Source organism: Neophocaena asiaeorientalis, unplaced genomic scaffold (assembly GCF_003031525.2).
Source record: "Neophocaena asiaeorientalis asiaeorientalis breed wild unplaced genomic scaffold, Neophocaena_asiaeorientalis_V1.1 scaffold121, whole genome shotgun sequence".
NCBI lineage: Eukaryota > Metazoa > Chordata > Mammalia > Artiodactyla > Phocoenidae > Neophocaena > Neophocaena asiaeorientalis.
This window is the reverse complement of record NW_020172142.1, coordinates 1332375-1345279: the sequence shown is the minus strand read 5'-3', so window position 1 is coordinate 1345279 and position 12905 is coordinate 1332375. Positions and strand designations below refer to the sequence as shown.

General features: G+C 38.1%; 1 protein-coding gene across 2 annotated transcripts in view; it reads left to right on the top strand.

The window, feature by feature from the left end:
• ULK4 (unc-51 like kinase 4) overlaps nt 1-12905 on the top strand; it is a 511648-nt gene that overhangs the window by 335756 nt on the left and 162987 nt on the right. For both annotated transcript variants that reach the window (XM_024753918.1, XM_024753910.1), the window contains one exon: nt 8350-8516. In XM_024753918.1, coding sequence (XP_024609686.1) covers nt 8350-8516 — 167 coding nt within the window. The remainder of the gene's footprint in view (nt 1-8349; nt 8517-12905) is intronic.

Genomic DNA, 12905 nt, shown 5'->3' with positions numbered 1-12905 from the left:
GCTACTTGTGATACACGTGATATTTGGACTTCAGTTATTCCAATTATTGCTGACTTAAGGTCAGTTCAACATACATGAAAGAGAGTTTTAAAACCCACATCATCTGTCAGTTGACACCATCCATGTCGCATTTATTCCATTTATCCCATGATCATTTGCTAAGAGAAACTGTCAGTTGCCAAGTGTCACTTCTGTGGCCAAAATCTGAATTATTTTTTTATTTTTATTTTATTTATTTATTTAGGAATGTTAAAATATTTATTCAGAGATTAGCCATATATTGGGGGTCCTTTCCTAAAACCCAAACATGAAAACCCCCAAAGGAAAATTCCATATAGACTATGATTGCAAATGACTAATGCAATATAATTTAAGTAAAACATGGAAAATACATTGCCTTTTTAATAAAGATCTAAATTGTGTTCCTTTTTGAAGGCTTTGTTTTGTTTTTGAATTCTATTTTATATTTTTTATACAGCAGGTTCTTATTAGTCATCCATTTTATACATATTAGTGTATACATGTCAAACCCAATCTCCCAATTCATCCCACCACCAGCCCCCACCACTTTCCTCCCTTGGTGTCCATACGTTTGTTCTCTGCATCTGTGTCTCAGTTTCTGCCCTGCAAACCGGTTCATCTGTACCATTTTCTAGGTTCAACATATATGCGTTAATATACGAAATTTGTTTTTCTCTTTCTGACTTACTTCACTCTGTATGACAGTCTCTAGATCCATCCACATCTCAACAAATGACTCAATTTCGTTCCTTTTTATGGTTGAGTAATATTCCATTGTATATATGTACCACATCTTCTTTATCCATTCGTCTGTCATTGGGCATTAGGTTGCTTTCATGACCTGGCATTGTAAATAGTGCTGCAATGAACATTGGGGTGCATGTGTCTTTTTGAATTATGATTTTCTCTGGGTATATGCCCAGTAGTGGGATTGCTGGGTCATATGGTAATTCTATTTTTATTTTTTTAAGGAACCTCCACACTGTTCTCCGTAGTGGCTGTATCAATTTACATTCCGACCAACAGTGCAAGAGGGTTCGCTTTTCTCCACACCTTCTCCAGCATTTGTTGTTTGTAGATTTTCTGATGATGCCCATTCTAACTGGTGTGAGGTGATACCTCATTGTAGTTTTGATTTGCATTTCTCTAATAATTAGTGATGTTGAGCAACTTTTCATAGGCTTCTTGGCCATCTGTATGTCTCCTTTGGAGAAATGTCTATTTAGGTCTTCTGCCCATTTTTGGATTGGGTTGTTTGTTTTTTTAATATTGAGCTACATGAGCTTTTTCTATATTTTGGAGATTAATCCTTTGTCCATTGATTTGTTTGCAAATATTTTCTCCCATTCTGAGGGTTGTCTTTTCGTCTTGTTTGTAGTTTCCTTTGCTTTGCAAAAGCTTTGAAGTTTCATTAGGTCCCATTTGTTTATTTTTGTTTTTATTTCCATTACTCTAGGAGGTGGATCAAAAAAGATCTTGCTGTGATTTATGTCAAAGAGTGTTCTTCCTATGTTTTCCTCTAAGAGTTTTATAGTGTCCAGGCTTACATTTAGGTCTCTAATCCATTTTGAGTTTATTTTTGTATATGGTGTTAGGGAGTGTTCTAATTTCATTCTTTTACATGTAGCTGTCCAGTTTTCCCAGCACCACTTATCGAAGAGACTGTCTTTTCTCCATTGTATATCCTTGCTTCCTTTGTCATAGATTAGTTGACCATAGGTGCGTGGGTTTATCTCTGGGCTTTCTGTCCTTTTCCATTGATCTATATTTCTGTTTTTGTGCCAGTACCATATTGTCTTGATTACTGTAGCTTTGTTGTATGATTTAAGTCAGGGAGTCTGATTCCTCCAGCTCCATTATTTTCCCTCAAGACTGCTTTGACTATTCGGGATCTTTTGTGTCTCCATACAAATTTTAAGATTTTTTGTTCTACTTCTGTAAAAACTGCCATTGGTAATTTGTTAGGGATTGCATTAAATCTATAGATTGCTTTGGGTAGTATAGTCATTTTCACAGTATTGATTCTTCCCATCCAAGAACATGGTATATCTCTCCATCTCTTTGTATCATCTTTAATTTCTTTCATCAGTGTCTTATAGTTTTCTGCATACAGGTCTTTTGTCTCTCTGGGTAGGTGTATTCCTAGGTATTTTATTCTTTTTGTTACAGTGGTAAATGGGAGTGTTTCCTTAATTTCTCTTTCAGATTTTTCATCATTGGTGTATAGGAATACAAGAGATTTCTGTGCATTAATTTTGTATCCTGCAACTTTACCACATTCATTGATTAGCTCTAGTAGTTTTCTGGTGGCATCTTTGGGGTTCTCTATGTATAGTATCATGTCATTTGCAAACAGTGACATTATTACTTCTTTTCCAATTTGTATTCCTTTTATTTCTTTTTCTTCTCTGATTGCTATGGCTAGGATTTCCAAAACTATGTTGAATAATAGTGGTGAGAGTGGGCAACCTTTTCTGTTCCTGATGTTAGAGGAAATGCTTTCAGTTTTTCACCACTGAGAATTATGTTTGCTGTGGGTTTGTCATATATGGCCTTTATTATGTTGAGGTAAGTTCCCTGTTTGCCCACTTTCTGGAGAGTTTTTATCATAAATGGGTGTTGAATTTTGTCAAAAGCTTTTTCTGCATCTATTGAGATGATCATATGGTTTTTCTTCTTCAATTTGTTAATATGGTATATCACATTGATTTGCTTATGTTGAAGAATCCTTGTATCCCTGGGATAAATCCCACTTGATCATGGTGTATGATCCTTTGAATGTGTTGTTGGATTCTCTTTGCTAGTATTTTATTGAGGATTTTTGCATCCATAATTATCAGTGATATTGGTCTGTAATTTTCTTTTTTTGTAGTATCTTTGTCTGGTTTTGGTATCGGGGTTATGGTGGCTTCGTAGAATGAATTGGGGAGTGTTCCTTCCTCTGCAATTTTTTGTAAGTCTTTGAGAAGGATAGGTGTTAGCTCTTCTCTGAATGTTTGATAGAATTCACCTGTGAAGCCATCTGGTCCTGGAGTTTTGTTTGTTGGAATATTTCTAATCACAGTTTCAATTTCATTACTTGTGACTGGTCTGTTCATATTTTCTATTTCTTCCTGGTTCAGTCTTGGAAGGTTATACCTTTCTAAGAATTTGTCCATTTCTTCCAGGTTGTCCATTTTTTTGGCATAGAGTTGCTTGTAGTAGTCTCTTAGGATGCTTTGTATTTCTGTGGCGTCTGTTGTAACTTCTCCTTTTTCGTTTCTAATTTTATTGGTTTGAGTCCTCTCCCTCTTTTTCTTGATGAGTCTGGCTAATGGTTTCTCAATTTTGTTTGTCTTCTCAAAGAACCAGCTTTTAGTTTTATTGATCTTTTCTGTTGTTTTCTTTGTTTCTATTTCATTTATTTCTGCTCTGATCTTTATGATTTCTTTCCTTCTGCTAACTTTCGATTTTGTTTGTTCTTCTTTCTCTAGTTCCTTTAGGTGTAAGTTTAGATTGTTTATTTGAGATTTTTCTTGTTTCTTTAGGTAGGCTTATATAGCTATAAACTTCCCTCTTAGAACTGCTTTTGCTGCATCCCGTAGGTTTTGGATCATCGTGTTTTCATTGTCATTTGTCTCTAGGTATTTTTTGATTTCCTCTTTGATTTCTTCAGTGATCTCTTGGTTATTTAGTAACGTATTGTTTAGCCTCCATATGTTTGCGTTTTTTACCCTGTAGTTGATTTCTAATCTCATAATGTTGTGGTCAGAAAAGATACTTGATATGATTTTAATTTTCTTAAATTTACCAAGGCTTGATTTGTGACCCACGGTGTGATCTATCCTGGAGAATGTTCCGTGCGCACTTGAGAAGAAAGTGTAATCTGGTGTTTTGGGGTGGAATGTCCTATAAATATCAATTAAATCTATGTGGTCTATTGTGTCATTTAAAGCTTGTGTTTCCTTAGTAATTTTCTCTTTGGATGATCTGTCTGTGGGTGTAAGTGAGATGTTAAAGTCCCCCCATTATTATTGTGTTACTTTAGATTTCCTCTTTTTTAGCTGTTAGCAGTTGCCTTATGTATTGAGGTGCTCCTATGTTGGGAGCATATATAATTGTTATATCTTCTTCTTGGATTGATCTCTTGATCATTATGTAGTGTCCTTCTCTGTTTCTTGCAGTAGTCTTTATTTTAAAGTCTATTTTGTCTGATATGAATATTGGTACTCCAGCTTTCTTCTGATTTCCATTTGCATGGAATATCTTTTTCCATCCCCTCACTTTCAGTCTGTATGTGTCCCTAGGTCTGAAGTGGGTCTCTTGTAGACAGCACATATATGGGTCTTGTTTTTGTATCCATTCAGCCAGTCTGTGTCTTTTGGTTGGAGCATTTAATCCATTGACGTTTAAGGTAATTATCAATATGTATGTTCCTATGACCATTTTCTTAATTGTTATGGGTTTGTTTTTGTAGGTCTTTTTCTTCTCTTGTGTTTCCCACTTAGAGAAGTTCCTTTAGCATTTGTTGCAGAGCTGGTTTGGTGGTGCTGAATTCTCTTAGCTTTTGCTTGTCTGTAAAGCTTTTGATTTCTCCATCAAATCTGAATGAGATCCTTGCTGAGGAGAGTAATCTTGGTTGTAGGTTCTCCCCTTTCATCACTTTAAATATGTCATGTCACTCGCTTCTGGCTTGTAGAGTTTCTGCTGAGAAATTAGCAGTTAAACTTATGGGAGTTCCCTTGTATGTTATTTGTCTTTTTTCCCTTGCTGCTTAGAGATGAGGGTCCATTTCTGGAATGTGGAATTGGAAATATCTGCATGAACTCATTATTTCTTTCTGTCTAAAAGATGTATACTTCATATCTCTGTCCACTGAATCAGTGACCCAGTAGCAATGAGTGTTTCTAGTGCTGAGACCATGGTCTCTAAATACCAGTCTCATTAAAAGAAACCAGGACTCCTTCGAGAGGTAACTAATGCACAGTCTTAGGCAGGAATTCATAAGATGAGCTTGAGACATATTATCTTAGTAGAAGGTAGGTAATTTTCAAGGGTTCTCAGTGGCCATAGATGGACAAGTTTAGCATAAAAATAATAGTGATCGAAATCAACTAAAATCCATAAAATACGTTATTTAAAAATCTATTATATTCACATTGATGCTCCAAAGTGAACTGATCAGTAACCTTGGTAATTTCTAGCTCCCCCACCCCGCCACCTCGGTCCCATTTGGACTTGCAATCACTCTAAAATCATTGTTGTGAAAACTGGTGAATGATAACAAAGAAACATTTATCAAGCATCTACCTTGCCTTTCCTTTACAAACCATATTTTATGATAGCAAAATAAGTTGATAAAGGAAGGTTCTTTATGGAAGAAAAGCAGATGAAAAAATATACAAGGAATGACAGAATGAAAATTCCATATTGCCATGTCTAAAATAATACAACTGGACATTGGTCATTAGTAGATAACGTTTGATGTGGAAGTTTATACTGGATGAGTTAGGCTAACAGCCCGTGAACCCATGGGTCAATTTCAGCATTATTAAGAGTAGAACAACCGGACAGTATATCCCTCCAGATATATTGCAACAGGATATACACAGTAGCCAGCTCCAAGTATTCTTGCCAAAATAATCAAACCTGAATTAAATTGAGTCTATAGGTCTAATTACCAGTTTACAGGAAATGCAGGGATATAAGAACAACCCAACAAGAACATCTGTCGGAAAAATATTCTCATTTGTCCAACAAATAAATGGCCTGAAAAATTGCAGGTGGGGAAGAGGACTGTTAGAGGTTGAAGGAGACTTAAGATCTGTGGCCAAATGGAATGTGTGGACCTGCTTTGTATCTTGAGTCAAACAAATGAACTGTAAAAAAGAAGACAGTTTTTTGTGACAGTTGAGTTTTGAACGCAGATGGTATATTGAGTATGTTAAGAAGTGGGTTAATTGTATTAGGTGGTAATGGCGTTGTGGTTATGTTTTTTAAAAAAGTATATGTGAGACTTACAGAAGCAGTTACAGGAGAAATAAGATGATATCTAGAATTTGCTTTAAAATACTAAAAAAAAAAGTAGATGGGGATAATTAAACAATATTGGCAAACTATCATAATTATGAAAGAGGGTGATAGGAATTCATTTTACTGAAATTTCTCATGACTTTCTTTGTTTTCATAATAAAATGTTTAAACAAGAAGAACTTGTATTTTCATCTGAAGTGAAAGTTCTGTCTATGAGGAGCACTGACTATATGGCTGAGCTAGGCCATGTAACATCGTATTAATGGGCTTTGCTGGCATTTTCACTGTTACGAAGAAATACTTAGGTCATACTTCATTTCTAATCTCATATGAGCACCTTCCCTGACAGCCGGTGACTTCCAAGTGTAATCTCAGAGCTTGGTGTTTGTTGCCTGTTTTTTCACAGGCTGGAAAGGCTGGCCAGCCCAGCATGGATTCGATCGCATTCATTGTTTGTGCTGCTTGAAAACTGAATAAAGATCAGGAAGAGCACAGTTGTTCATCAGCTGTTTCGTCTGAATCAAGCAGCATGTAGATGGGTATCCAGGGGTCCGCCTCCTCCTTCTGAAGGACCGCTGTTCACATAGCTGGGTCCCTTGCACCTCTGACCATCAGCATGATGTGTCGCAAAGTAATCCTGAACTCCCCAAAAGAGAGCATCTTCTCTTGCAGCATGTGTTTACCACATACTACGTTTTAAAGCCCTTCTACCCTACCTGCAGCTCACAAACGCCAAGTACTGATTCATAGACTGCACTTGAGTGATGCAGGCTAACTCAGAAGAGAATGCCTGTCGGTGTAATGCATGCGTCCTAATAATTGCTTTTCTTTACTATGTGTCATTGATGATTTGTGCTATGAAACCTTGTCACTTGATAGAGAAATTTTGCGAATAATTCATTCGACTTTCCCTTCAAGTGTATTTATTTTCAGCTTTGTGGCTTATACCAGTTTTTGCCGCAAGGATTACAACTTTGAATGATGCTCTGTAATTTTGGTTTCTCTCTGCCTTTAGTGATAAAGTTAATTGCTTTTGTAGTCTAATTACTTTGTACTTGTCTAGGAACACTAGATTGGTTTACTGAAAATGACCGTGTGCAGTGTCTGGGAAGGGTACCAAAGGTCGGATGGCTGTGCCTGACAGAGTTTCCATCCAATTGTCCTGAGAACTAGCGACCAGTGGATTGCAGGGCCAATAAATATGTGGATTGCAGGTCCAGCTTACAACACATGTCCTCCTTCCTTACCATGTTTTTTTCTCCATCTGCTTGTCTAAAATATTTATAGTCGAAGATTCACTTTTTTCTAGAACGTTGAGATCTGTTGATACTAAAGGACCCCCTTACCGTTTTGGTTTATAACATTTCATGTTGTCTTTTCACCACGTTTACATCTGAATCATTTTGGGAATTCAAAATGTAATGCTGCGTTACAATAATAATAAAAATGCCAACTTAAATGTATTGGTCATAACAAACTACATCAAAGTGAAAGTTGAGGGCTTCCCTGGTGGCGCAGTGGTTGAGAGTCCGCCTGCCGATGCAGGGGACACGGGTTCGTGCCCCGGTCCGGGAGGATCCCACATGCCACGGAGCGGCTGGGCCCGTGAGCCATGGCCGCTGAGCCTGCGCGTCCGGAGCCTGTGCTCCGCAACGGGAGAGGCCAGAACAGTGAGAGGCCCGCGTACCACAAAAAAAAAAAAGTGAAAGTTGATGAAGACCAGCCACAGTGTGAATATGAGGTTTGCAGAGACAGACCTGGCAATTTCTCAATTTCACATTGCTTAAAATCATTATCGTACACTTTGGAATGCATGTGAAAAAAATCACTTCATTTCTTTAGCCTCTGGAGGTGACCCAATTACTTTTCCATCCTTGATAGATCCCCAGTTCCCTTGTGGTCTCTGAGCCACCCCATGAAGAACTGTACCTTTAAACAGAACCTGGGGACAGGATGTTTGCATATAGCACTGTGCAGCGTCAGGGAGTCTTCCATCCCTGGAAGCCTGTCCATGTTGTATAGTGTTTCTCAAAGTGTAATTTGGGGAACCCTTCCATCAAAATCAGCGGGGGAGCTTTTTAACAAGTATATTCCTAGGCCTCATTCCAGGCTCCTGAGCAGACTCTCTGGGCGTGTGGCCTGGGAACCTGCATGTTAGAAACGCTTCCCAAGTGTACCTGGTACAAATAACAGTTGAAGGACTGTTTAGAGTTTATGCAACGTAGACTATGTATGCCTGCTCTGCTGGGTTTACGTGACACGTTATTTTTCTATTTTATGATGAATGTTTTTACCCTTCTCCTGTTTTACCCCCAGGACTGGTCCATCATGTCTGTAACCTGTTCACTGAAACTGCCACACTGTGCTTGGATGTGGACAATAAAAACAACAACGAGATGGCAGCCGCCCTGCTATTTTCCCTGCTTGATATTTTGCACAGCATGCTGACCTATACCTCCGGGGTCGTGCGACTGGCTCTGCAGGTAGAGGACCTCTTTCTCCACATCTTGAACTACCCTGTGCCACGTCCCACTTCCCTTTCCTTCTCTTTTCTCTCATCTTCCTTGAATGTGGCTTTATTTTTGGAAAAGAACATATGATTCCGTAGGGAGAGAATACCATATTCGTTAGCCATCTTTGGGTGACCAGTGTCAAGGACAGGTAATTTGAACACAAAATCTGAAAGGAAAGCAGGAGAGGCCCAAGCAAAGAATTGGTGAGTACTCATTAGGGAACTGCTGGCGACCCAGAGATCATTTGGACTGTGAGGTTGGCCAGGCAGTGTGTAGTCTTTCCTGTCCAGAGATGGCACTCCAGCCCACCCCCAACAGGATGGATTAGCTAGCGAGCAGCAGCGGATTGAGGTTTTAGGTACGCATACACACGCACACATAATGTGTTTGTATGTGCATAGATACACACACATACATATACATGCATATGCAACACATAAACCCTCACACTTGCTTTCCGTTATGACTGATAATGTGGAATTGCAAGATGGTTTTTTTTGTTTTTTAATATCTTTATTGGAGTATAATTGCTTTACAATGGTGTGTTAGTTTCTGCTCTATCACAAAGTGAATCAGCTATACGTATACGTATATCTCCATATCCCCTTGTGTTAGCATATGGTATTTGTCTTTCTCTTTCTGACTTACTTCATTCTGTGTGACAGTCTCTATCTCCATCCACCTCACTACAACTAACTCAACTTCATTTCTTTTTATGGCTGTAATATTCCATTGTATACATGTGCCACATCTTCTTTATCCATTCGTCTGTCGATGGACACTTAGGTTACTTCCATGTCCTGGCTATTGTAAATAGAGCTGCAATGAACAGTTTGGTACATGACTCTTTTTGAATTATGGTTTTCTCAGGGTATATGCCCAGTAGTGGGATTGCTGGGTCGTATGATAGTTCTATTTGTAGTTTTTTAAGGAACCTCCATACTGTTCTCCATAGTGGCTGCATCAATTTACATTCCCACCAACAGTGCAAGAGGGTTCCCTTTTCTCCACACCCTCTCCAGCATTTATTGTTTGTAGATTTTTTGATGATGGCCATTCTGACTGGTGTGAGGTGATACCTCACTGTAGTTTTGATTTGCTTTTCTCTAATGATAGTGATGTTGAGCATTCTTTCATGTGTTTGTTGGCCATCTGTATATCTTCTTTGGGGAAATGTCTGTTTAGGTCTTCTGCCCATTTTTGGATTGGGTTGTTTGTTTTTTTGATATTGAGCTACATGAGCTGCTTGTATATTTTGGAGATAATCCTTTGTCAGTTGCTTCGTTTGCAAATATTTTCTCCCATTCTGAGGGTTGTCTTTTTGTCTTGTTTACGGTTTCCTTTGCTGTGCAAAAGCTTTTACGTTTCATTAGGTCCCATTTGTTTATTTTTGTTTTTATTTCCATTTCTCTGGGAGGTGGGTCAAAAAGGATCTTGCTGTGACTTATGTCATAGTTTTCCTATGTTTTCCTCTAAGAGTTTTATAGAATCTGGCCTTATATTTAGGTCCTTAATCCATTTTGAGTTTATTTTTGTGTGTGGTGTTAGGAAGTGTTCTAATTTCATTCTTTTACATGTAGCTGTCGCGTTTTCCCAGTAACACTTATCGAAGAGGCTGTCTTTTCTCCATTGTATATTCTTGCCTCCTTTATCAAAGATAAGGTGACCATATGTACATGGGTTTATCTCTGGGCTTTCTCTCCTGTTCCATTGGTCTATATTTCTGTTTTTGTGCCACTACCATACTGTCTTGATTACCGTTGCTTTGAGCTGGAGGAATCAGGCCCCCTGCAAGATGGTTTTGAGGGCTAGAGATGTATTGGGTTGGCCAAAAAGTTCCTTCGGTTTTTAAATAAAAAGACACATTTTTCATTTGCACCAAGAACTTTATTGAACAACATATTCACCCTTTTTTGTTCCACTGCCTTCTGCCATTTTCAGGCAACTTCATAATTCCATTTTCCCAAAACTTTTTGTCTTTTTGAGCAAATAACTGTCCCAGGTGCCTTTTACAGTCTTCCACGGAATGGAAATTTTTTCCATTAAGAGAATTTTGTAAAGACCTAAATAAATGGAAATCCGAAGGTGCAATGTCTGGTAAATATGGCGGATGAATCAGAAGTTCCCACCCAAGCTGTAACAGTTTTTGCCTGGTCATCATAGAAACATGCGGTCTTGCGTTACCCTGATGGAAACTTATGTGTTTTCTGTTGACTAATTCTGGACACTTTTCATTGAGTGCTGCTTTCAGTTGGCCTAATTAGGGCAGTACTTGTTGGAATTAATCGTTTGGTTTTCTGGAAGGAGCTCATAATAGAGGACTCCCTTCTGATCCCACCATATACACATCACCTTCTTTGGAAGAAGACCAGCCTTGGTGTGGCTGGTGACGGTTCATTTCACTTGCCCCACAGTCTCTTCCATTCCACGTTATTGGGCAGTATCCAGTTTTTATCACTCATCACAATTTGTTTTAGAAACAAAACGTTTTCATTACATTTCAATGGAGAATCGTATGTGGAAATACGGTCAGGAAGGTTTTTTTTCCCTTAACTTATGTGGAACCCAAACATCAAAGCGATGAACATAACCAAGCTGGTGCAAATGATTTTCAGTGCTTGATTTGGATATTTTGAGTATGTCGGCTGTCTCCCGAATGGTATAACGTTGATTGTTCTCAGTTAATGTCTCAGTTTGATCGCTCTCGATTTCAACTGGTCTACCCGACCGCGGAGCATCAGCCAGCGAGAAATCTCCAGCATGAAACTTCAGAAACCGCTTTTGACGTGTTCGATCAGTCACAGCATCTGCTCCATACACTGTACAAGTCTTTGTTTGCGTTTCAGTTGTGTTTTTACCTTTCTTGAAGTAATAAAGCATGATGTACCGAAAATGTTCCCTTTTTTCTTCCATCTTCAGTATTAAGATGGCTACACAAAAATCCACCAATTTTGATGTTTTTTTTAAACGCACGCTGATATGACAGCTGTCACTAACAAAATTGTTTCCAATGAAGTTAAAGACAACTAAGTGCCACTAGGGCCATCTTATGGAAACGCTGAATGAATCTTTTGGCCACCCCATTATTTAGTGGCTATAGAAAAGTCAGGTAGCCCCAGACTGTAACCTGGCATCGTGCTCTGAGGAAGGAAGGGCATGTGAGTTCACTGAGTAGTACTTTATATGTTAGGTACCACCACATGCATAATTATCTCCTTTCATGTTTTCTCTAAAGAATTGAGTCAGCTGATACTTAGATCATGGCATAGCACACAGCCAATATGAATTCACTGTTATATTTAGAAACCCAATAAAATTGCAAGAGATGTGTATCAATGGTAGCATCCTGGCTTGGATAGATGCAGAAGTTGATGTTGAAAGCAGACTGTTCTGATACCTTGCCAAGAGTCACAGTAGCAGACCCAAGAATGAATCTCTAGACCCCGGTTTAGTCTCTGTTATTCATCATTATCTTTTACCTGCAGTTAAGGTGGTGATGTATGTAGTAGCTTGTCTTGTGTGTTTTACTAAATAATTCCAAGATCCCCTCAACCAGGCTGATAGTTAGTTAATAAGTTTTAACCCAAACTCGTAAAGCCAGTAGATGAAAATTGCCTTTGGACTACGTTGCTGTTTTTATTTGCTCATATTCTAAATGAACAGTAAAGCTTGGCTAAGTACTTACAGAATCCTGAATTATGGATTTCTCCTAGTTTTCCCTCTCTTTTCTAATAAGTGTCTCTTCAGAGAGCATTGTTTCTTTTTCTTAAAATTTTTATTGGAATATAGTTGATTTACATTGTTGTGTTGGTTTCTGCTATACAGCACAGTGAATCAGTTATACATACACATAGGTCCACTCTTTTTTAGATTGTTTTCCCATGTAGGTCATAACAGAGTACTGAGTAGAGTGCCCTGTGCTATACAGTAGGTCCTTTTTAGTTATCGAGAGCATTGTTTCTTATTTCACTTTGCACAGTGGTAGCTTTATGTAATTCTTCAAGGTGTCGTTGATAGTTACTCTCACAAGATGCTTTGATGAAATCAATCTGTAAAAGATTGTGGGGCTTCCCTGGTGGTGCAGTGGTTGAGAGTCCGCCTGCCGTCAAAAAAAAAAAAAAAAAAAAAAAAAAGATTGTGTAGGTTGTGGATAAAAAGGACCAGAAGTCTAAAAATTCTTTAAATTCCAGAACATAGAAATCCTCTTTTATTTCAAGTGATCAGGTAGGGTGTTTAAAAGGAAACTCCTTAGTACAAAATATTTTCTAATTCTTTTTTTCAATTTGTTAGTGTACCAATAGATCACTGTTTTTTATTCTTTCATTTTTTTCAGCACCACTTTTTTTTTTTTTTTTTTTT